This window comes from Buceros rhinoceros, unplaced genomic scaffold (genome assembly GCF_000710305.1).
Source record: "Buceros rhinoceros silvestris isolate BGI_N320 unplaced genomic scaffold, ASM71030v1 scaffold3752, whole genome shotgun sequence".
Taxonomy (NCBI): domain Eukaryota; kingdom Metazoa; phylum Chordata; class Aves; order Bucerotiformes; family Bucerotidae; genus Buceros; species Buceros rhinoceros.
Window position 1 is genome coordinate 6,747 of NW_010396981.1, and position 24,804 is coordinate 31,550.

The following is a 24,804-nucleotide window of genomic DNA, read 5'->3' on the forward strand; positions in this document are numbered from 1 at the left end:
AAGGGATCTCGGCTACAGGAGGACGCCTGCCCAGTGCTTCTCAAACCAGTACCCCCAGCTCAGTGATAGCCACCAGCAGTGGGGAGAGGAGCACAGTGCCCGTGTCAGACACCCGCGCAGCATCCAGCACAGCAGAGAGCTCCATTCCCACTCTGCCCCGCACTGTCTCCTTGGATGTTACTCTTCTGCCATCCTCATCAGCAGCAGAGCCTGGGCGGCAGAATGATGTTTCACAGAGCACTACTGGACTTGGTGAGCTTCCAACAAAGCTGCTGCCTGCATTTTCTCCCAGCATTTCAGTGCCTTCACCTTCACCAAGTGCTTCAGGTGGGTCTTGTGGTTTCCCGCTTTGACGTGGAGGACATCTCTCCTCCTTGCCCCTCTCCCAAGCTCCCGCCCTCCCTTTTCTGGCTTTAAACTAGATTTGCCTTTTTAGTAAGCGTGGTTCATAGCCAAGGGAGTCTAAGCGCTGCACTTTTGGTGACTTATTCTCCTTGGGGCACTTGGGTCAACACATCTTGTTCCAGGAACTAGATGGCCACGCAGCTTTTCTGGACCACGCGAGGGCTGCTATAGTGACTTGACCTCAGCCCTCAAACTGGGGGATCCCAGCATGAGATGTGGTGACAAGGGATTTGTAGACCTTTCACTGTTACTTATAGCCCAGTTTCCATGTGTTGCAACCTCAGCTGCCAGGATCCCATCAGAGCTGGTTTCAAATCCCCTGGTCCATCCAAGGGAACTTTCTGCAGGATGTTCAAGACCAGGTCCTACCTCCCTGCCACTGTTCTGCTTCAGAAAAGTGATGCACCCCAATCTGGTTTATTTTTCTGGTGTAAAGGGGAAAAGTGCAGACTGCCTGGGAACCCCACTTAGCAAATAAGTGATGTCAGTCACCAAGTGCCACCCCTGCTGTGGGGATTGCAATGTTCAGATTTTAGTCCCTGTACAGGCATCAGAGATATTATTAATGTAGCAAATATATTTTTTATGTATATAACTATGTCTATCTCTGCTTTGCAATTTCAGAGAGAGGAAGAAGAGCTTCTGGTGCTCCTGTTGACACCACATACATCTCGACCACAATCTCCAGCCACAACGAGGGGACATCTGAGGTTGCAGTTAACCACAGCATGTGGAGCACAGTGGTGAAAAGCACCACATCTCACCCGGACATGGCCAGGGAGCCCCACACCAGATCCTTCCCCTCTTCTACAGCATGGCCTGGAGGGGAACATGTCTCATCTGGCCGAGCAGAGAACCCAGAGGCCAAGGGCACCCTTTCATCCAGGGTCTCCACCTACTTCTCAGCCACCAGTGAACCTTCCAGTGAGTTTTTCTGAATTCCAGGATAGTGTTTGAATTAGGAAAAGAACCCACTGCCCCTCCTTTCCCTTCTTCTGCGGGGCTGATGTGACCATGGATACATCAGAGCTGTTGCTGATGTTGTGGGCAGGATTTTAAGTGGTGGTGATTCTGCTCCTTGGTGTTGCCTATCTGTAGCTGTTGACGCTTAACAAAAAAGTGAGAAATGAGACATGTAGCTTCTTGCTGTAGAACACATCTACTACCTGGCTGGATTGGGGCGAGAAGTAACAAATAAATATCCCGTTATGACTCTAATGGTACTGATTGTCCCTCTCTGTTTGGACAGTCCTGTTTCTATGGAGTAGGCTTTGGATGTTAAATTGACATTTAAGGCGATACATATGTGAGATCTACTTAACCTGCGTTTACTGTGTTTATCTGTTAATTTTATTAATCTGCATTTTCAAACAGAATTACTGTAGAAGTCACAAGTGCTCTCTGCTCTGAGATAGTAAAATCAGATGCCTACTTTTTGATCTCGTTCCAGCTGTGGGCAGCAGCCATCACTCCCTGAGCAGCTCAAGTGCTGAGGAAAGCGTGTCCAGCCCCATCACCGATCCTGCATTCAGTTCATCCGCGTCTGCTGGTGGTGGAGATAGGATGCTGCACTCAGTGACGGACCATGCACTGGCTGGTGGCATGGAGAGCTCTGCTTCTTATGCCAAAACCTCCAGGTCTGCAGGACCAGCTCAACCAGCATTGGTGGAACAGAGCGGGATGACCAACGCCTCCACCAGCAGCAGGGGCTTTGCAACAGAAACGCTCTTTGCACATTCTTCCAAGATACCTACTTACTCTTCTTTCCAAAATGATCTCACGAGTAAGTGTGAGATACCTCACAAGTGGCATGCATTTTGGTGGGGAGAGGAAGTTCATGTTGTCCTGCTTTTATCTATGTCGTATACGAAGTTCTCATTCATGAGTACATGCAGTGCCTCCTGCAGGTCCACTCAGGGGGATGTGTTCATCAAAGGACTCAAAGCCAGACCCTGCTTATCTGGGGAGCTGTTCCAGAGGTGAAGCCATGAACCCGAGCAGGGAAACTCTCCCATTTTAATGGATGCATTATTTTTTGCGTTCTAACTGGTTTCTTTTGGGTGGTGCTTTCAGAAGTGTTTCATGATGACCTAGGTCAATTGTAGAATTAACCCAAATTTTCAGTACCTTGTTTTTTGTTTTTAGAGATTGCTGAACTTAGCTGTACCTCCTGAAATTCATGTTATAAGATCGACTGCACCTTTTATGCTAAATAATCTGCATTTTTCACTACATAATCTGAATTTTTTGCTACTCATTTAGGACTTCCTGACTGCAAAGTTTTCAGTTTTAAGTGCTCAGTCACATTAGAAAAGCGAGACTGTGTTTTAGAAACCTACACGTTTCACATGAGCCTTGTGTCTGTCCGAGTTCACCATTTTAGACTCTATTAAAGAGTGCAGAAGTCACCTAACTCAATACCTGTGCTTGGACGGTGCTCTAAATTTTTAGAAGAGCATGAGCCAGTTCACAGACAAGGACATTTAATGCATTTAGCAAGTGATTTTTAATAAGACACCAAAGTACTTTCATGTTACTCTGCCTTTCTAATATATTTTGTCCTTTTACTCCAGGCTTTTCAAGTAGCCATCAGCCAGTCAGTGGTCTTGATGCTGAGAAAAGGACCTCGGTTTCTCATACAGACGGCACATACATTTCAACAATATATACCAGAGGAGGAGAAAGGACCCTCCTGTCTATCTCGAATAGCAGCACCTCTGCAGACTCCTCAGAAAGTTCCACCTTTTTTTCTGAAATTTCTAACCCTTCTGATTCATCAAAATCTTCTGTGGCACAGGACAGGAGGAGCAATGTATCCAGTGATGGCGGTTTTGTTGAACCATCTACAGAACCATTGCTGGTACATTCTTCTGAACCGTTGACTTCTGCTTCTGCAAGCAATGTACAAAACACAACTCTCTTCAACACTGACTCTGAGTCATTGACCACTGGCAGATCATCTCTATCTTCATCAGCATTTCCAGAGTCTTCCTCACTGTCATCGCTGCATCACTCTCTGTCAGCAACACCTCCACCAAATTATATGTTTACATCATCAGAATCATCTGAGCCACTCTCGTCTTCTGTGATGGCGTCTTCACCCCCTCTGCAGGCCTTGTCGTCCTCCTTGCCCACTTCCTCATTGCTTTCCCCATCTTACTCATTAGCATCTTTATTGCCTCTGTTTTCATCACCATCATCCATCTCACAGTCCAATGATAGTGATCAAACAAGCACCTCTGTAGACACGACTGTGGCTAGGCGGGTGCCCTCCACAGCCGCTGTGGCTGGGAGCTCACCCAGAGGGACCAACAAGCACAATATCACGCACCAGCCCCAGAACAGGACCATCTCCACTGCGTCTCCACTCCCTACAGCACCCATGGAGCAGCTTGGTGGAGATACCGTGTCCATGTCCACACTCACAGTGGCAACAGAGACAGCCTCAACAAGAGCTACCACCGCCCAAGGAGGCAGCTTCGGGAAGACAACACCTCTGCTCACCACAGCCAGCCATACCCCACAGCCTGGGCCAACAGATTCACCCCTCGGTCCCTCACCAAGTGCAACTAACCACAGCACCACTATCCCTTCAGCGGCACTGACCACGGTGAAACCTCCTGTGCTAACAACACCAGCTAGTCACCGGCCAACCTCAGGTGGTGCTACCACCATGAAAGTCCATGGAGCTCAAACATCTGCTACCACTAAGCATGTGTATACCACTGGTGAAAGCACAGAATCTGTGGATCCCACCACTGCAAAGCCTGGAAAAGTCACTGAGGAAAACATCCCTGTTACAAGTCTTCCTGAAGCCCCTCCAACCAGCAAGACCACTACGAGCATTGCAACTACTTTGGCTGCTACCAAACCAACCACTGTTCCTCCGTCAAGTAGCACAGCCGGGCTGAGAGTGTCATCTCCGACAACAGGTAACATGTCTAATGGCGCTCATCAGTGGTTGGGCCAGGGACGAGGGGGCGGGGAACACCTGGGTCCGGCTTTAAAGGTCTTTGAAGGGTTATGTATGTATGTGTGACAAGGCTGTTGTCAGCGGGGTTTGAGGATAAGAACTCAGTCTCCATGTTGGTATTTTTAAGCTGAGGGTTTAGCAATCCAGCTGAACTGCTGGGAAAAGGTGAGCATTTTGGTGAATGTTTCTGATAGAAATGTTAATTTGAGAATTTTAAGAAAATAAAGCTGACTGGCCTTCCAGGTAAGCATAGGATGCATTTTATATTTGTCAATCAGTTGACCATATTGATCAATCAGTATTTTATCTTATCCTTGAGAAAGGACAGTTGGCCAGCACTCAGTATTTGTGTTGGATCTCCTGTTGCTATTACCTGCGGTCATTTTCTCCCCACCTCACTAAATAATCTCCTGCTCGAGGGCCTGTTGCTTCTCCTGGTAGGCTATGTAGTGTTCCTGAGTGTTTTGTAACAATCATTTACTACCGCTGCCAGGCTCCATATCTTTTTTAAGTAACTATATTGACTGAAGTTTTTACATAAATTTACGTGAAATTGATTGCGTGTTTAAAGTTCAGGAGCCTGGCCCTCGTGCCATTGTAGGATATTTGTGTGCTAACTGCATTAATCTCAGTGAAATTCTGGCAATTTTATATACTCCATCCCATAATTAAGTATTTAAGGGTTATATCTCAGGCTGATTTTTTTTTTTTTTTAATTACAGCTATGGCTTCATGCAAAAAAAAAAAACCAAACCCACTGGAGGAAAAGCCAGTGTTTTTAAATATGCCCACTCATTTCTGGCTGCTTAGATCAGAGACACTAAATCTTCTTGCTGATGTGGAGGCAGCTATGCCAAGACACGGAGGTGGTGTCAAATGGCATGTCCCGGTGCGGAGGCTGGCTCGGGACTGTCTGGTCTGCAGGGCTTGCGTGATGCCATGGGGTATCACGGCACCATCAGAAATACAGACGTGGGTTTGGCTCTTGCGCTTTGTGCTGTAACCGCAGAGCTCATCATCCTTCCTGCCTCTGCTACATTGTCCTGAAAAAGAGGTACGAGTGATGTATATGCCATCTTGCTTGTCTCGTAGCGTCTTGTCACTGACAAGTCCACAGTCCTGCTTACGGTTTGCCCTTGCACACGTGTGTGATGTGTGTCTGTGCTCGAGTGAGTCGTATACATAGCAAGAGGAGCATTTTTGATGACGACATGGCTTTTTTCAAAGGGAAGTAATGGGTTTCTTCAGAATTTACAGTTTGAGTTGGTGATCTATGAAGAATCTGAGTCTACAGTCATTAATCCCCTGCTACTCGGTATTGCTTGGGAAGTGCAATATCAGATGGTGGCACAGGCCTCCACCACTGCTGAACGATCTACAGTCTGCATCAGTGGTCAAGCACTAGCTTTGGATCATGCAAACAGGGCTTGGGTGAAAAGGGCAGGACTTTGGTGAAGAAGCTTATGCTCCCGTGTCTAGCTTAGGCTGTCAAGGTCCCTTCTTCCATGTCTCCATCTGTAACTGTAGGGTTGTTTGTCTTTGAAAAGCACCATGATATCTGCAATGAGCACTGCTGTAGACGAGCTGGGTGTTCATACCAACATGGATCTACACTGGACCCCAAGGGCTTTTGAATGAATGTTCAAGAGAAAATGTGTTTATTGTATGTATTGTATTTATCCTTTCAGCTCCCACAGAGTAATTAAGAACAGGGTAAGTAGTAAGTGCAAATAATGCAATGAAGCATCTGATAATGCTGAAGGGGTCACAGAAGGGGAGCCAAGCTGATCTTTTTTAGCCCAATAGTTGATGATTGTTTTGTGATTCTCTGACTACAGCCTGTGTTTTCTTTTCCTTTTGTAGATGTGGATAAATGTCTTTCCAACCCTTGTCCTGCGCTGGCCACCTGCAACAGCACCCGTGGCTCCTATATCTGTCAGTGTCCTCTTGGATATGAGCTGGAAAAAGGGAAGTGCAATTTAGGTAAGAAAACAAAGTGAAAAGCCAGGGGAGACAAAGCTGGAAATAATTACCTGTAATCTTCTGCAATAAATTAACCAAGGCTCAGACTAGTTCAGGAGCTTAATGTTCCCCCCAACCCCCACTTTTAACAGGAGCCTTTTACTGTTTGTGCAAGCCCATCATCTTGGGCTGCCCCGGAGAGTGGGCGCAGGGATAGCTGAGGGCACAGAGCGGTGAGCTCAGGAGGCTGCTCAGTAAGGATGGATGTTTATCCTTCTGTCTCTTGTGTGTTACAACCCCCAAAAGTGTTCAGTAGCTCATCATAGCTGCCAGCCCTGCAGACCTGGGCGATGGTGCTTGTCTTGGGAGGAGTGAGTGGGGCTGGCTTCAGCGGGATCAGCCATGTGTGGAAAATTAAGCATCTGTTAAAGTCTCTGTAGGATCAAGGTCTTGTTTCATACCTTTAGCAGTTTTTGTGCAGCACAGTTATTAGCTGGAACTCAGGTTCTGACCCGCTCCTTTTTGTGAGAGGACTCTGAGTCTCAAGGATTTACAATGTCCCATTGTAAAGGGGAATTTGTTTTTCTAGAGTTTCTTCTGACCCCTAATCAGCAAGGGTTAGAGGCATGGAAATTTTGCTAAGGAGACACGGGTGACGTGTCCCTGAAGGGTGTTTGAAACATTTCTTCAAGGTGGAATGTGTCAGCTTCTAATGTAGAGAGTTGTTTTGGTTATGCCTTGAACTGGTTATAGGCAGATGGTGTAAATACTCTGAACGTGATTCTCATTTTATTTTTACCTGGGGTTGTTGCATTAGAGTGGTCTGATATAAAATTTGTGGTGAAGATGGGCTCTGAGGATGGGAAAAAATGGGAAAGAACTGGAGGCTTTATGATGCTATCTGCAGCCCTGTTTGTTTTTCTAGAGGAACATAAAACTGGAGCTCTTGGGTCCTCATTTCCACCAAGTATCTCATGACACTTAATACAAGATTTAGGGATATTATCTCTCCGAGTCTGGACAACTCAGATTATTGCATTCTGCTGCCGTGAATCAAATACGAATCTAAGCGCGGAAAAATGCATCTTTTGGACCTCTTTTCAAATGTCGTTGCTCATTCTGCCCAACAATTTGAAACATGAAAATGTCCTTTCTGCAGTGCTTTATTTTGACATGCTGATTTGCTTTCCTTCCTTGGCAGGAAGGGGTAAGAGATTTGCTTTGCTTACCCCAAATTATTATAAATGGCTTTGGTACCCAAAACTGTCTTGTTACTAAATTTATCCAGCGCTTTCTGAGTTCAGAGTTCCTTTAAAATCAGTCCGTGTGTCTATATGAACTGTATGAACACTGCAGAGAAATGCTGGCTGTTCAGCAACACTGAGCTCTGGAATTTGACTGGGGCTGTGGGAACATCACAGCAACCCTTTGGAAAAATCCCAAGGCTGGGACTTTGCTTTTTTCGGTGGTGACTCTGAGACAGGAGTTTTCTGTCCGCTGTGTGAAGGGGTTTTCCATGCAGATAGTCTCTTGTGTAAGGCGGATAAAACCGCAGCTGCACGTGGCACAGAGACGTGCATTCCAACTAACTTATCTTATTCTCCTTTTTAGTAAGAATATTTATGGGCCAGGTCCCCCTGAAACTTAATATTACCCATGGAAAGTATGCAGAGCTCCTTCATGTCAAGGATGAAATCCTGGCGATGGTGAGTGTCAGAGTACTGAGGTTTTGGCAATGCTGATACATACAGACCTGTCCCATACTGGTCCCCTTCACTCTTCTTACAGTTGTCATGGGAAGCCACAAGACTTGGGAGCCTTTTAATAATTTAAAAGCCTTTTTAATCATTGAACATGGTCTGGTGTAAGTAGGAATGCTAGAGATATGAACTTTTAAATCCCAGCACGCTTCTCTCCCCTGCCCTGTCCAGGCTGTCAAGATAGCAGTGGAGAGATCTGGTTCTTCTGGGATTGAAGACAGTGTATCTGCCCAGGAAATCCTAAAGCCCTTTTTGTGAAGTGGTGTGGCTGAGTTCACGTTTCTGCAGCCTCCATCCTTTTCTACTGTCTTCCATCTGGACTGCCTTTTCCAGACCTCAAAGGAGCATGAGTGCTCCTTCAGGGTCAAAGATGTGCAGTCTCCAAGGACATTGCTTTGAGCTCAGCCTCACATAGGGCTTTCTGCCCGCTGGCTTCTGGCTCATCCTTAGCCTTTCTGATTGTTGCACAGTGGGGGCCCAGGCAGATGCTCATGTCAAAATCCTCAGGTTTTCATTCCTGTCTGAGGCTGCGCAATGGTGACTTCAGCCATCCCTTGCTGGCGGCAGGGTGGTGCATCTTTCTTATCGAGCAGGTGATCTTCTGGGATGCTCAGAGCCTCCTCAGCCTCCACATGCAGCTCTGGCAAATGCAGAGGGTGGTGTTGGAGACCCAGGAGGACCATCCCATGCTGCATCCCCCTGGGCTGCCTCTCTCCATCATCCCTCAGGGCACTAACAGCTGCTCTCTCTTTCCTTGCAGCTCGATGCATCACTGTCAGGCTTGCCAGGGTACCACCACTCCACTGTGAAGGTGACCAGGTAAGGCTAAGGCCGCTAGGGGAAGAATGAGAAACTTGAGCATTTGTGATGTTCCACTTGATATCCATGTTCTCCATTCGGAGTGGTGCTGGGCTTGATGCAATCCAGCCTGGTGATAGCACAGGGCGTGGGGAATGCCTGACCACCTTGCCTGGCTTGCCCAGTACCCCTCCTCCTGGCCTGAGCAGCCTGGGGACGGGATTGTGAGCTGCCCAGGAGGGATTTGTGGCTGGTTTCAAAGTGATCTACCAGCACTTCTCCCAGCCCCAAATTTACCTCTCTGTGTGAAGGTTTGTCCTGCTTTTAAGGTCTGTTACAGTGCAGGGCTGTTTCACTATGTCTTTAAGATTGTGTCTGTGATAAGCATGGCTTGCATTAACCGGAGTCCTATGTATAATGTGCATTAATGAGAATCCTGTGTATAAGGTACTAATGATGACCAGACTGACCTATGGTACTCAGGGCTGTTTTGTTTTGTTTTCTGTTAGGGAGGCAAATTCTGTGCATGTTTCAGTGCAATCCACGTTCTCTTTAGCATCCAATGTGACTTTCTACGATGTTGTCGGCAGCGTGAAAAACTACATTCGAGCTTGCAAATCCCCCACTGAAGCCTGCCAGTTCATCTCCAGCCTGAAACTGCTCCACAGAGGTAAATTGCATCTGGAGGGGATGTGATGGGAGGGGAAAGTGGTGTTTGATTTGGCTTCTTTTGTAACAGAGGGAGAAAGATTTTGGCATTTGGAAAAACTCCTCTGAATATTTTATCTTATTTAAATAGGAGACACTTAAGAGTGTCTCGATACAAAAGGGATACAGATACCGAGCCCTGTCTTTGCCACTTGTGTGAGAAGTCTGCCTCTCTCTGAAAGCACCACGCAGCACAGAATTAGAGGCATTGTAGGGCAGCCTTGCTCTGGCATATGACACCAGGCCCTGGCCAGATCAAAAAAAATGAGTCTTAATTCTGCCCGTGCAGCCAGGAGCTGGGGAAGTGGCATGAAAGCCAAGAGACAAGTCCCCCAGTGAAGTCAATTAGAGGCCCTGGAGGCTACACCGGGAGCTCTGCAGCCATGAAAGATGGGCTCCTGCAAGGGGACCTCCGCACATGGAGCTCTGTGGCCCTGTTTGAGGTTTTGAGGTTTGACTTTGAGGATGAAAGGCAGCAGCACTTAGCCTGGGTTTAGTGGAAGACCCCTCAGATTGTTTTGGCAGAGTGAACATGAAGATGAGAAATTTAGCATGTGCTTTTATTTTAAGGTGCTGTATTTTCAAGCCATGCTCCACCATGGATTGAATTAAATTATTCTGGTAGAGCTGCTCAGGTTATATCTAGCTGTTATCTCTGGTACAATCCTTCTGGTAAAGTCCACTTGTAACTGGAAGGAAGCCGAATAGGCAACAAATCGTGTTCTTGTGTAAGAACCTGAAAGAAAAGATGTCAGATCAGAATAAAAGAGGATGATAGCTGTAGCAGGGAGAGGTTTATAGAAAGTGAGTGCCAAATGCGTGACATGTTTTCCATAAAATCCTATTTCTCATGAATATTTGTTCATTCCATTTCGTCTGACTTCCCAGTAAAAAAAATGTAAATTTCCACAATTTACCCATAGTTTTGCTGAATGCTCAGTGTAATAAATCTGACTTTCTAAAGTCAAAACACTGCTTCAAAGTCATGTCAATGAAAGGATGAATTCTTTGCTTGAAAAATTAAAAAATCCAGTTGAAATGGAAAAAATTTGTTTTGGGCTGAGCAAATTGTTTTGCTTGATATCAACTTAAAGACTGATTCGTTGAACTGTCTCAAAGGTGAACGTTTTTCAGCTTGAGCCAACCCAAACTTTCCCTTTTCAATTCCCTTTCCACCTCAGCTGAAACGTTTATGATTCGCCCCCTTGATTTGCCTGTACACATGACAGTAGATACACAAGAAAAGGTGCTGTAGCGTAACGCTGGCTGTGTCCTAATGGGACAAATATTATTTAAAAGAAAAAATAGATATTAAAGCAGCCCATGAGCTGAATGTGATGCCTAGGGAAAGCAAATGTGCGTAACGGGGGGTTCAGAGAGAGTTGCGCTGATGTTGGCTGCCTCTTCCTGACAGTTGGCAGCTTGTGCAAGCAGAAAGACCCCGAATGCGACAAGGAGACTTCGGAATGCACCGACTTTGACGGAGTTGCGCTCTGCCAGTGCAAAAGTGGGTACTTCAAATACAACAAGATGGACCATTCCTGCAGAGGTATTGCTCCTGATGTGGTGTATTTTGCCTGAATTTTGCTTAAACCCTTTGTTCCAGGGGAAATGTGTGTGTGTGTCGCTGTGCATGCAAGAAGCTCAGTATTATGAATAAATATTAGCAGCTCAGGTTCCTTTTTTTTGGTTAGGGGACTTTTCAGCAGACGCTGAAGATACAGTCTCTCTCTAGGAATAATATTATCTCTTTCTGGAGCACACTGTGAGTCACAGTGATTGAGAAGAGGGAGAAAGGGGCCGGACTGCTTTGGGCTCCAGTTCAGTGGCACGGAGTGGAGATGATGTGTGTCCCTGCCTGTTTTGATTTTGTCTGAACTCTCAGTGAACTTAGGCGAAATGCTTTATCCTCATGAGCTTTTGTTAATACATCACCAATATTTTTTTTAAAACAAGTATCTGAAAATGATTATGGATTTATTTTTCAGCTGGGTTCCTAATAGAAATTTTGAACTCAAGGGTTATATTATTTTTTAGCAAAAACAGATTTCGCAGAGTAGCTACGTTTTCAACAAGGTCTTGTCTGGGTGCCAGTGGTCAAAATGACTTCTGTAGGATCGGGATGTCCATTCCTTGCTTCCAGCAGCTTTTGTAGGACTTCTTAAGAAATGCAGTTTTCTGATGACACATGAAGAAGAGTTGCAGTGGTGGTTATATATTGCTTCTGGCAGTGTCTGCTGGGTTGCTGTTGAAATAGGAGGAGGCGCTTTGTTTAATTCCAGATCTGATCAGAGAGTGAGAAAAATGTGCCTGGAAATAACCCATGCGCTGCAGGCTCTGGGATGGATATCTCGAAGATGGGCATCTCTGGGTCCCAGGCCACGGTCCTGCCTCTCTTCCACTCTATGGCTTCAGGCAAAACCTTTCTGCTTTGTGTTTACCTTCCTTCCCTTCATCTTGTGTGTTGGAGGAAGGATTTCTGTTAGGAAATGCTGACCATCTCCGCTGATCCCTGAGAGGCAGAGGAGGGCTTATGTAGTGAGTGGGGAGCTGAGCCGAAACCTGTGAGGCTTTTGCCCAATTCTTGCTCCATCATTGATGGTGGGGACCCAGGGTGAGTTACCCCATTTTTCTTGTCCATGTCTCTTGCCAAGCAGTGTTGTGAAGATAAATACATGGAAGTCTGTGAGATGCTTGGATGCAATGGTTGCAGAGGGCTAAGAGATCTGAAGACTTGTATATGTGATTACTCCCTACTAACAGATCTTGTTTACTGTGCAAAATACAAAAAAAAATACCCTACCTGCACACAGTGAGGCCTCGATTCCACCTTCAGCTGGAGAGCGTCTGAGGGACAGGATTGACTGAGCTGCAGTGCAGTGGCATGAGGGTAGCACAGACCGCATGGTGCCATGCTCCGGCACAATACCGGATTTTCAGCATCATTTTGTTCCCATCTGGTGGTTGAGATTTTTAAAGGCTTTTTCAGAAGCCAAGCTATGGCCCTCATTTGATATTTAGGGTTATTTTCTGATAAATAGAGCATAGAATATGCCACTCTCTTTGAAAATCTCTGCCCTCTTGGGAACTAAACAGGAACTGAGGTCTCCTGAGCATCCGACCCTCATTGTGGGTCATGAAAATGTGGCGCAGTAACTCCGATTATAGTATTTGTAAAGCGGGAAATGGCTATTGTGCTGCCCTGTCCGGTCCCCCCTGTGGGAAGGCGGGTGCGGCTGGGAGAGCTGCTGGGCCACGGGGGTTCAGCTGCCCCAAACCCCAGGGATTGTTCTGTCCTGCCTCGCAGTCTCTGCCCCTTTAGGCATGCTCCGAAAAGCATCCCCTGGATCAAGGAAAGGTTGGGTCTCTGAGCCACAGGAGTTACCATGTGTTGGCTGTGGTACCTCTCGGTATGTGGTTTGGTCATCTCTGAGTCGTTGCTGGTCTTCAAACTTCCCAGTATCGTCAGGGCTGTTTTAGAAATGGGGTGACAAACCCAATGTGCCAGCTTTTCAAGGGCATGCTATTTTTAAGAGTAGAGTGTTTCTGGAACGAAACAAGAACCAGTGAAGCAGGTTTCCAAAGAGACCCGTGAGCCTCTTTCAGGAGGTCAAAGGCAAAGAAATCCTGAGTAGAAAAGCACAACTCAATAGCTTTGCGTGGCCCCTGACACTTAACCCTCTGCTCTGTTCCCTGCTTGTGTTTGAAAGCTTGCTGGGTGAGTGTGACAGCATGAGCTCTCCTGGGAGCATCTTCAAAGGAGCAGGAAAGATACCAGAGGAGAAAGCAAAGTGGCAGGAAGAGAGAGGGTGAGGAGAGGAAAAGACATAAACACCGAGCATTTAAGGCGGACAGACAGATACATATTCAGGATCCTGCTTTTCCTCTTCCCTGCCCCTCTAGCCTCCTGGCCTGAGAGCTGTGTGCCAGCGGGGTCCCAGGACCACTCCTGTGCCCAAAGCACAGCTCCCTCTTTGAGACCACTCAAGGAGCATGTGTCCTAACCAGTTTATCGGGCTAGGGCTGAGGGAGTGAGATGAGGTGGGGCTCCAGCATCTGCCTGCAGGATCCTCCAGGCCTTCCCAACACACAAGCAGCAGCCTGGGACTGCTATGCTCATTAGAGAAGACGACTCCAGCGACCTGTCGAGGTGATGTCTCCCTCCGCTTCACTGCAGATTTATGTTACTGCCTGATCTTGCGGCTTGCTTTGGTAGAACATTTGCTCCATAATGTTTTCAGTCTGCTTTTATTGGCAAGTGAGAGGATCAGCCCATCCAGTCTCATTTTGCTACTGCCTCCGTGTTATGAATGAGCCAGGCAAGGATCCTTTGGGGTTTACTACCCTTGCCCTGCCCGTTTGTTGACTGAGGCTCTTAACTCTTGCCCAGTTACCTCTGGTCTTTCCTTTCCCTTCAAAGACGCCGTCTTAGAGAGAAAAATAAATCAGTGCAAAAAACATCATCATGAGATGCAGCAGTGGGGCTACACAAAGAGCCTCACCCTTCCTATCCCCAGCTCTGGGGAAATAAGTAGAGGTAGTGGAGGAGTGGTGGGGCTACATAGGGCACAGGATGGGGTGCAAGACCAGCTATTGCAGACATAAGCCCCCCTATCATCATTGGTGCCACTTGCTACGGCGAATCTGTGCCTGGTGCTGCAATATTCATGACGTGAGTGCGTCCACACACCTGCGGAGAAAATGGCAACCTGGGCGACATGAGACGCTTAGTAAATGGTATATAGACAAACAATATTTTGATACAACCAGAAGCCAGGCTGGGCATCCAGGAGCAGAGCACCAGGCGCCCTGTGGGTTGCATCTCCTGGAAAGCAGGAGACTCTTCTGGGAGGAGCTGTGAAGGGGACCTGGTGGGTATCCAGGTTCCCAGCTCTGGCTCGTAAGGCTAATATGGTCCCTGGGTGCACTTAGGGGACACAAGCAGGCAGAAGAGAGGAAGTTTTGTTATTCCTGGGCTTGCAACCTCCTGTTTCTGGGAACCAGAAATCAAAAGGGTCAAAGGGAACCTGTGAGCATTCAGCGAAAAGCTGCAGTAGCCAGGGAGACTCAGAGATGTCAGTGCACTTGGCTTTATTAAAGGCAAAGGAGGGATTTGGTGGTGAGGAGAAGAACTGTGATCATATAACCTTTTCCAGTCTAGCAAGTGAGCATCCAAAGACTGGAATTTGACACTGGGATAATTCAGACCAGAAAGAAGGTGAATGTTTTTAATGGCTGAGGAAATTAACTTTATGAGCATCTGACCCAGGGCTGTGGTTGATTGTCTGTCACTGAAAATATTAAAATCAATCTTGGATGGTTCTCTAAACTGTAGCTCCAGTTCAACTATTTGATTTGAAACTGGAATTAAATTTAGGGACATTCTGTGACCTTTAGTATGAGGGGGAGGCCACAGTCACATTGCTCCCTGCTGGCATCAATATCACTTGTTATTGGTGCTGGAAGAGCCACAAACTTCTGAATCCAGACAAAATACTAGCGCTCTCTCTTGGTTTACTGTGATATCGCCAGCCTGTCCTAATGGACAATGTTACACATTTGTCCTCCTTTTCTTCCTTCCTTCCCTCCTGCACAAAGTGTTTCTGAAAATACAGTTGCTGGCTGGGCCGGAGGGGAAGAGGCATCATCTATCTGATGGGCTGGGAGCAGCAGAGGAGGAGGAGAGGGCTTTGCTGTGGCTTAGCTGGGACCTGCTGGAAGCCCTCTCCCCTCCCTGCAGATTTCCTCATGCTTGCTGGGGCTAGAGAGGGCCTGAGCTTTAGGCTGCAGGTTTCCCCTAAGGTTAGAGAGCAAGGGAGACGGAGGAGGGCTTAAGGGTGCTGCCTCACCGTTTTTAAGCCTATGCTGTTTGAGGAGGGGAAAAAACCCATCCATGAGCATTTTTGTTTTCACTTAACAATCTAGTTTTATTCCCTGTGCTGCAGGGGTTTCCGAGACCCCTGGGTGATGTTCTGCAGACCCCCAAGGGCTGCTGAATGTGCTGGCCCTGGGACTCCTGCTGACAAAAGCAGGGATCTCCTCAGTTACTTGAAGCTTGCCTGATGTATCATCACCTTTGCTGCTTGTCAGAAGGGTAGTGTAATTTCCTCAGATAATTCAGGTGATGAGAGCTGTCCATAAGCAGAGAAATTACTTTGTCTGAAGCAATGGTTTCAGTTTTTCACTGGTATTTTGTACATAGCAGTCTTCTGGGTTATTTTGACCTACTAAATGTAATTTCTGTTTTGTAGTAAAATATATTTCGAAATTTGATTGAGCTCCAGATTTGAAGGACAAGAAAAAAGGATGACATGAGGCAAAACATCACATACCACTTTGGGTTACCCCAACGGTGTTTGCCTAATGTTTTGTGGCAATACTAACATTTAAAAGTAATTAATAACCTGCATCCATGCCAAAGTCGCACTGTTCTAATGAGGTCTCAACATGAAACCCCAAAGCTGAAGGCACTTGCAGACATTTTACACCCTGTTTTGTGGGAAGCAGCACAGGTGTGCAGTGAGTTTTTGTGTGGGCAAGAAGAGGTTCTGCTGGGAATTATGCTACCAGCTGCCCACCCTGTGCCAGGCTGTGGGCCAGCTCTGCTGGGGAGCCCTGAAATGGTCCGGTTAAAGCCTGCAGGAGGTGAATTTAAGTGCGCGGTGTTTTGCCTAGGCCAAGGTGATATTGCCTGACGTCACACTGCATTACTGCAGTGCCAGCGGCACAGACCGGCTTGTCGGTCCCCGAGGTGGTTTGGGGTGAGGCTGCCATGGGAAATGCCTCCCCCACTCCAACCACTCCGCGGTGCTCATGGCCCTTCTTTGCTCTGTGGTTTTAGCCTGTGAAGATGGATATAAGCTGGAAAACGAGACCTGTGTGAGGTATGGTGTCTGTTCTGCTCTCCTCCTACCCCACCATTCTTCCAAATACTGCTGTGGTGACCTGTGGGCACAACTAAGCTGCTGAAACTCCCTGTTGTTTTCTGTTACCAGCTGCCCATTTGGCTTAGGTGGATTCAACTGTGGAAACCGTAAGTACCGAGTTTTGTACCTTCGAATTTACACGGCATCAGAAAAGGGCAATTTGAAACAAGCAATTGCAAATGACTGTGTCTAAAATGCAGTAGATACATGCTACTCGTCAGTGGGTTTTGTTTCTTCGTTTCTGCTGAGAATTATTTTGTTGGCCTTCTTTGACAAAATGACTTAATATGATGTTTTAAGGATAGACGATCTCCTTTCTCTGGATACTCTGTCACGATAGCACACATAGTGGGCATCCTGGAAGTGAGACATCGGGGGTTCAATCAATGAAATACTATTTGAATTATTTGGATCTGTCAGTGAAAGGAACCCATCCCCTAAGGAAACAAGAGCTTGTTCTTCCTCCTGCAGGAGATCCAACTCCATCCATTTCCCTTGAAAATTAAAGGCAATATTGCTTGCAGCGGGAGGGAAAATGGGAAATAAACAGTTAATCCCTTTGCACGAGCCCTGTGGGTATGTTTACATTAGTATTTACAACCACATCGCTGTTGCTAAGTGAGGCTCTGTCTTTCCCGTAGCATATCAGCTCATCACTGTGGTGATCGCGGCTGCCGGAGGGGGTCTTCTGCTCATCATGGGCATAGCGCTGATTGTCACCTGCTGCCGGTATGTACTGCCGCCAGCCCTGGCTCATCTGTGGCTTCCTCTTGGTGGGTTACACCACACTTAGTGCTTCACTCATGAACCCTGAAGGACCAAACAAGGGTGAAAACAGGATAGCTAAGCAAGTGGTTAATCAGAGATAGCGAAGTATTATGTTGTACTTTCATTTGGGGCATATCTTTTATTCTTCCAGCAACCAGGCTAAAAAATTCAACTCAGAGTTTCTTAAGGATGCGCCTGGCAATCATGTCCTCTGAGGATGGAGAGGCAAAGGAGTCCTTCCCGCTCAGAGCTATAAGGCAGCCAGGGAGCTACCTCCAAACATGCAAGCAAAGTGGAAAGGAGAAATTCAGGCAACAGGAAGGGTGACTGGCCATTGCTCAAGTGGTGTTTGAGAGTGTCTAAGACTATCATCGTTTTCCTTTATGGACAAGTCCTGCACGTGCTCTCACTCTGTGTGTCTCTCCCTCTCAGACACACACACATGTGTGTCCAGGTGGTTCCCCTACCAGCAGGTAGCTTTAGACTAGATGCAGGATGTGCTGCTGAGGAAGCTCTGCTTCATGATTTATGTATCACAAAAAGGGCTGCCTTGCAGGAACACCCTCGACCCCCCACTCCAGCCCCCAAATCTAGTATCTCTGGTTCAAGTCGGCAGCTGGTTGTCACTGTGGTGTGTGCTTGTTGCCCCATGTTTCGAGCCAGGGGGCACCAGCAAGCCCCAGCTGGTAGTGTACAGCCCAGTGATGGTCAGTACACCTCCAGGCCCCAGAGTGCTGGTCTCTCCAGGGATGGACTGACCTTCCACGAGTCTTGGCCTTTGGCAGGTTTTGTGACTTCCTGGAGGGTACTCTGCTTTGAACTGAGACTGTCACCAAAGTCCACTCATACAATGTGGTAGTTGTGTAGGGACATTTGGCAGCATTCAGACCAACCCCTTGCAGGTCTTTCTTCTTATGAACTAACACAGTACCTGGAATTGCTGCTTGGAGACTTGAATAGCATGGGGACTCCCATACATTTTTTCTTTCTTCCTAGATTTCCGTGACTTTTTCATTTACTCAGGTGAACACATATTTTTAAGGGACAACGAGCATAAGCTGGAACAGGGGAAGTTCAAACTGAACGTAAGGAAAAACTCTTCCACCGAGAAGACAGTAAGGCAGTGCAACAGGTTGCTCAGAGAGGTTATGCCATCTCCGTCTTTGGAGATTTCAAATCCCTCCAGCTAACGTCCTGATTAGCATTATTTGAACTCATACCTGATCTTGCCTCGGAGCAGAAGGTTGTGCTATAGCCCTTCTAAAGTGATCTTTGCTCCCTGTCAAGGTTGATAAGTTGACATAAATCTCCTGAGACCATGTCAGAAGTGCATACAAGATAGCAGGATAAGTTGCGTGTTTTCTCTTTCCTTCATTATTTTATAAACAGGAAGAATAAAAATGACATAAGTAAACTCATTTTCAAGAGTGGGGATTTCCAGATGTCACCATATGCTGAATACCCGAAGAACCCCCGAGCACAGGAGTGGGGCAGAGAGACCATCGAGATGCAGGAGAACGGAAGCACCAAGAACCTGTTGCAGATGACAGATGTGTATTATTCGGTATCTATCCATAGCTTAACTATTAACCCTTTGTGTCTGATACAGGAAAGACACATTCCTGGATTTTTGGAAGTACAGATCCCTTTCCTGCAAAATAAAAGAGCAAAACAAATTACTTCTATAGACAGCAAGGCCTTGGGAGTCCTATGGGATCTAGCTGTTATATGTGGTGACCGTCGCAAAGAGGTGTTGTTGGGAATAGTGCTAGGGAAATGTCTAGGAACATTTTGGAAGATGACCGAAAAGCCCAGCTGTAGAGTAGAGGACAGTTAAAAAATTTTGGACAGGTGACTAGGGGTCCCAGTGTGCAGTTTCCTCCCTTCCACTCCCCACTGATGGTGCTGGAAGGTTGAGACTTCTGCCTGGGGAACTTGAGCCCAAGATGGGAAGATGGCATTCACTGAGGACCCCTCTTTTCTCTCTCTTTGTCCACTCCTCCCCTCTCCAGGGTACAGGCACCTTCCTGCAGCAGGAGGGTTGCATAAGGAGGTCTGAGGGAACAAGTGGCAGGGAAGGAGTGGTGAAGGAGTAATAGGCTGTGCAAGGCACAGAAAGTCACAAGGACAAGACCTGCTCTAGTGGTTGGTACCGTCTGCTAATGTCTGTGTCCAGAGCTGTGTTGCTGGTGTATCACCTGTCACTAATCTACACCCACACACTGAATGTACTGAAGGCGTGGGGAGTTACTCATGTGAGTGAAGGATGCACTATTTCACCCAATTCACGCATTCTGGACTCCTGCTTTCCAAGAGCAGCGAGCAATACTTTTCTTCCTGGCTTGTATTTTTAAGTTTTCCACTAAACAAGTTTACTGGGTTGCACAGTGTGAAGGGAAATAAACTTCCTTCTTGCTTCCAGTAAGAGTGAGAGCTTTGGAAATGAAAATACATCTCCTAAACACTTTTTAAGACTTTTATTATGCTGGAGACTAGGAAGTGGAGCTTTTTATTAAGCAGAAGGTGATGAGGGCTTTGCGTGGAGCTGCTCTGTAATAGATCAAACCAGGTGGCTTGATGTTATTTACTGGGTGAAAGGATTATACAGTCTTGGTCTTAGACATCAAAGTTCTTCAACCAAGCATCCTCAGGAGATTTGCTTAAGAGGAGGGAAGAGAAAGGAAGATCAGATCACTTTGTATTTGATATATAATTCAAGTGCCTGTAGAGTAGGAACCTATGGTTAATGGGGAGAGAAGTGATCCTAGATAATACTCAAAGCAGGAAACTAAGTCTGATTTTTCTAGAAGCATTTCCTTTAAGGATGGCTCTAGGACAATAACGTTTTTGTGAGAGTTGTTTTAATACCTGAGCTCATCAGCACAATTCTCTTGGATTAAAAAATAACTGTGCACTTGGACTGAACTTGGTGGAGTCAGATATACTTCAAGTCTGCTAACTGGCAAGGTGTCAAAACTGGATTGCATCAGTATAGTACCTTCAAGCAAGATGTAACTCCCATTGTAAAAGCCGCTCTAGATTATAGACATCATTAGCGATCATGTTGTTCCTTCTAGCTACTGCAATAACTGCTGGGCAAGGCAGCAAGGCTGTGCCTGGAGGAGGACTTGAGTATGAGAGTAAGACCTTATTTATTTATTCATCTGTTCATTTTGCTCCTGCAGCCAACTGGACTGAGGAATCCTGAACTGGAAAGAAATGGACTTTACCCTCCCTACACTGGTTTGCCTGGATCTCGGCATTCATGCATCTACCCTGGACAATACAATCCATCCTTCATCAGTGACGAAACCAGAAGAAGAGACTATTTTTAGCAGAGAGTGGAGAGGGAGTGGAAGAATGACGCAGTTTTGTTGCCCTTGATCTCCAGGTACAATCTGTCTCCTGGGCAGTTCAGCCCACATCACTCTTACTCTTCCCGCTTAACAGGAAGGACTTTGAACTTCATGCCAGCATTGCTGCCCTGAGGAACAGTTACACTCGCTGAGCAGCTGAGAGGAGAAGTAGGAGGAGCGAATGGCTCAAGGTGCACATCGCTACAAGACCCAGATAGAGTTAACACCTGTCCTCTGGATTTGTTCTGTGCTATGTCTTCACTCTTCGTGCTACATGGCAAGCATGGATCAGCACAGGCAGAAGAACTGTGCCCAGCACTCTGTATCGAATACCAGTGGGGAGTGTTTTGTTTACAGATCTTGTTCACTGTTGACTGTGCTTGCCTTCTTAGACAACCTTCATGCGAGCATTCACTGTGCAACTGCTTTTGGTAGAGCCAGATTGTCCACTCCCTTTTACACTGCTGCATTGCTTTCTGTTTCGAACACGACAGGCAAGCTGGCTTGTCCTCTGGCCCTCACCTTCTTACTAGTAGATGTTCTCCAGATGGATGAGTCCTTGGTGAAGCTTGGTGCCTGACAATGTTGGCTGAACTCATGGGTTAATTGTCTCCAAGGAGCATGGGAAAGTTAGTCACACCATTGCAATTTTGACTGAAAAAAACTACAGTTGATCCTACACGCCGCTTTGAAAATTTCCTATATATAAGGAAGAGTCTGAGTATGTTGTGGTTTTGTCAGCCAGCTTTGTTCAGAAGTGATGCCACTGCACGTCATCACAGTGCTTCCATGTAGGATCTTATGGGGCTCTGCTTCCCTGCAGGATTTACATGCCTGTAGAACAGCAATATAATGTTAAATAATTGCTCACAGGGAAGAAGAGAAGCTGTCAATTCAGCATGCTCCTCACGAGGGCTCTGGGAAGGAGCAATAATGCACTAGCCCTGGCTGGGCAGGTGGAATCTGAATTCTGGGCACTGCAGGTGGGACATGGTTTTGAAGATTCCACAGCCCACCTCGACTTCTGCAGGAGCTGTGAAGGCTCTCAGTATGTTGGAAAAGAAGGCTCAGTGAAGTCAGCTGCATTTAAGGGAGATAAAAACATGATGCTTTCACTCCCAGTGGGGCAAAGATGGCTTACGTTGAAGTGTTTTGCTTTCTTCCATCCCAGTTTCGAGTGATTCAGGCCAGGCAGGTTTCCTCAGCTAGGTGTGTTAATTCACGTAAGCACCTTGACAAAAGCCGAAGAATGTAAGTTACTACATTTCTTGTCACAGATCAGATTGAGAGGTCATGGACCATATTCTGACCTGATGAGCTGGCAGTTGAAAGAGATCTTGTTAATGAAGTATATATGCTGCTTATCTTTATTGCAGTGCTAACCTGAGTCATCCAAACCCTGTCCAGCTATGGATCCTTCCCCTGAACGTGACTGTGCTTTTAATTCAAGGTGGCTGCTTTTATGAGGATAAAACCAGCACAAACCCTTAGTCATTAACCCACCATCTCTGTAGCACTTACATAAGCTAGTTTCACCGAAGGGCACATACCCTCTGATATTCCCCTGTTCCCTGCAGAGCTCAAAAAGACACAGTACCTACAACCTTACAGCCCATGGTCCGCTCACTGAAGCACTAAGGACCACAGGAAGCATCCCCCCAAAATGTGTAACCCCAAATGAGAACGGCACTTTAGATGTGTGGGTGCTCCCCAGAGGTAAACTTGGAGCGATGAGGAGCAGGTAGGACAGAGTTGTACAGATGCTGTCCCCAGATGCTTTCCCAGCACTTTGAAGGCTGTTGAGTTCCCTATCAAAAGTGAGCAAAAGCTACCCAGAGGTAGGGGAGCTAGCACTAGGCAGTGATCAGCTATGTGAACCAAGAGGTTTCTGGTCCCTGCTCACTTTTACCTCTATTTTATCAAAACTGCAAGACAGGAAAGGCACCGCAAATGTCCTTGGAAGACAGTTTGGTGCGACAGCTTATCTGCTGTGCAGCAGCAGCAGATCTTTATGGATGCCTGGGGCAGTAGCCTTTGCCCTCACATCATCTTACGGTGGCAAGGTTCATGCCTGTGCCTTACATGCATGTTCATGCCTGTCCAATCACAGTCAATGTTGTAGGTGGTAATCACTGCTTATCACCTCGACTGCAGCGAGGAGAGCGGAAGTACAGCTACCTAAAGAACTAAACTCCAGTGGCAGTATCCAGGATAGCGTGACAGGTAAAGGACAAGAACTAGCTGCTCCCTGCTGCACTGATCAGTGTTTCCAGTCCCTCAAATACGTTCTTCTGCCTTTTGTTAACTGCCGATATCTTAATTACACCGGATTCATTGGATGGTGTGACCCTGCTGTGCTGTGGGGTCCTTCAAAGAGGACGTTGGCAGGGTTGCTTCTGTGCGAGTGACTTGCCTCTTGTTTTGAGAGTGCCTAGGACAGAAAGGCCTTCCTTTGCCACGGTATGAGGAGGGGTTTGTCTGTGTTGCAAATGGAAGGGGAAGACTGGATTCACGCTAAGTCGAATCCAAAGCATATAGACAGGCGCTGGGCTCTGCCCCTATTTACTAAAGCAGCTTAGCAAAAAGGAAGGGTGTCCCAGCAGTGATGGCAAGATTTAACCACGTGCCAGCATTTTGTCAAATAGGAAAGAGTTTAGGCACATGCTTATAGGCAAAAATGTTTAACTGCTTGATTAGTTCAAAAACTGGGAAATGTCACTGTGTGTGACAAGTACAAAGTAGGAAATACCAACTCACAACTGGAGAATTTGTTTGTTTGCAGAAATTCCTTCTGTATAAAGAGTAACATGGACTATATGAACAAAACTCCTGGTCTGTATCTCACAACAAGGTTTTGAGCAGAAATGGGATAGGACTGTTCCTCACTGAGATCACACAGAAGTTTGCAGGCAATCAATTTTAATTTCTTAATGATCGTCTAGTTCTTCTTAATGCTTGTATATGGAGTGGAAGTGTCTCAGTAAACCCAACAGGATTTTCTGAGTGGGGACTGCAAAACGTGGCCTTTTCCAAAAGAGGAAACTTTATTGCACTGAAATTTTTTCTCTGCCAGAGCGGGAAATCATTAGGAAATTTTTTATGAGAACGCGTGAGTCCATTGCAGCCTGACCTTCCTTATAGATGTGATAAGAACGGAGTCACGAGCCAATGTGTAGTCCACAGGAAGAGGAAGAAAGTCTCTCCTGACCTGCAGCACCTTCTTCGGGTGTCCTCAGGAGAGGATTTAGGCAGGTGTTGGCACCAGGCTGAGCACAGGTGCTTTCCCATGTCGTGATCCAGGAAGGCTTTGAGGAGCTGGTCGATGTGATTCAATCTCCACCAGCCCAGCCACTCCCTGTACTGCAATTCTTCCATCTTCATGCACCCCCACCAGCTCCCAGCTCCACCAGGGCAGAAAGGGTGGGTGCAGTGCAGTGTGTTTTGCCACAATTTGACAGTTATTTTACTGCAGTTATTTACTACCACATCCCAGCAGCAATGGGCTTGCGGCAGGGATGGGACCTGTTCCTGTGCAGTTTGCCTCTGTTAACGGCACCACCAGCATCTCTTCTGTCTGCTTCCACCTCTTCCATAAACTAAGCACCCTGTGGCAGTGGATTGGGGTTGATCACTTCTGTCAGATGTGGGAGGAGTCTGCATATGCCCACAAGCCCACCTTCAAATGTGGATGCCCCTCTGTTCAGTACCTAAGTCCCTGTGGGATGTCTAAATAAATGCAGCTTGTTTCTCAGACTCTCTAGATTACTTTTAGCTACCCCAGACTGCAGATGTGGAGCATATTGAATGGGTTTTTTTGCCAAGGAGAATTGCTCTCTGCTGTCCAAGAGGTTAAGATAGAAGTGGCATGTTTCTTGTAAGGAAGATGCAAGTGGTTCAGCCAGGTGTGAGGAAAGGAAGAAAAACTACACCAACACAGTACCAAAATCTGCTCTGGCTCCTGACTGCTGTGGAGAGCTAGGGGAGCTGTCAGCAAGGGTCCACGAGCAGTTGTGTGGGTGTATTTTTGATTAACTTTGGAAAAAGGAGTGTTTTGATGGCCTTTGCTCTCCGTATTTAAAGCGCTAGGGAACACAGCAGCAATGAATCTCATTACGGCATTTCCCGTAAGTGCCACTGTCACGGTCATG

At 46.7% G+C, this 24,804-nt stretch overlaps 1 protein-coding gene across 1 annotated transcript; it reads left to right on the forward strand.

Moving 5' to 3' along the window:
• The first annotated feature begins 2,085 nt into the window (after positions 1-2,085).
• Positions 2,086-20,635, forward strand: HEG1 (heart development protein with EGF-like domains 1). The gene is made up of 13 exons (XM_010146052.1): positions 2,086-2,188; positions 2,979-3,423; positions 3,834-3,970; positions 6,242-6,361; positions 7,952-8,046; positions 8,861-8,919; positions 9,408-9,568; positions 11,021-11,155; positions 16,448-16,490; positions 16,602-16,639; positions 17,174-17,261; positions 18,690-18,864; positions 20,486-20,635. Exons 1-13 carry the CDS (start codon positions 2,086-2,088, stop codon positions 20,633-20,635), a joined length of 1,749 nt encoding a protein of 582 aa, XP_010144354.1.
• Positions 20,636-24,804: the final 4,169 nt, after the last annotated feature.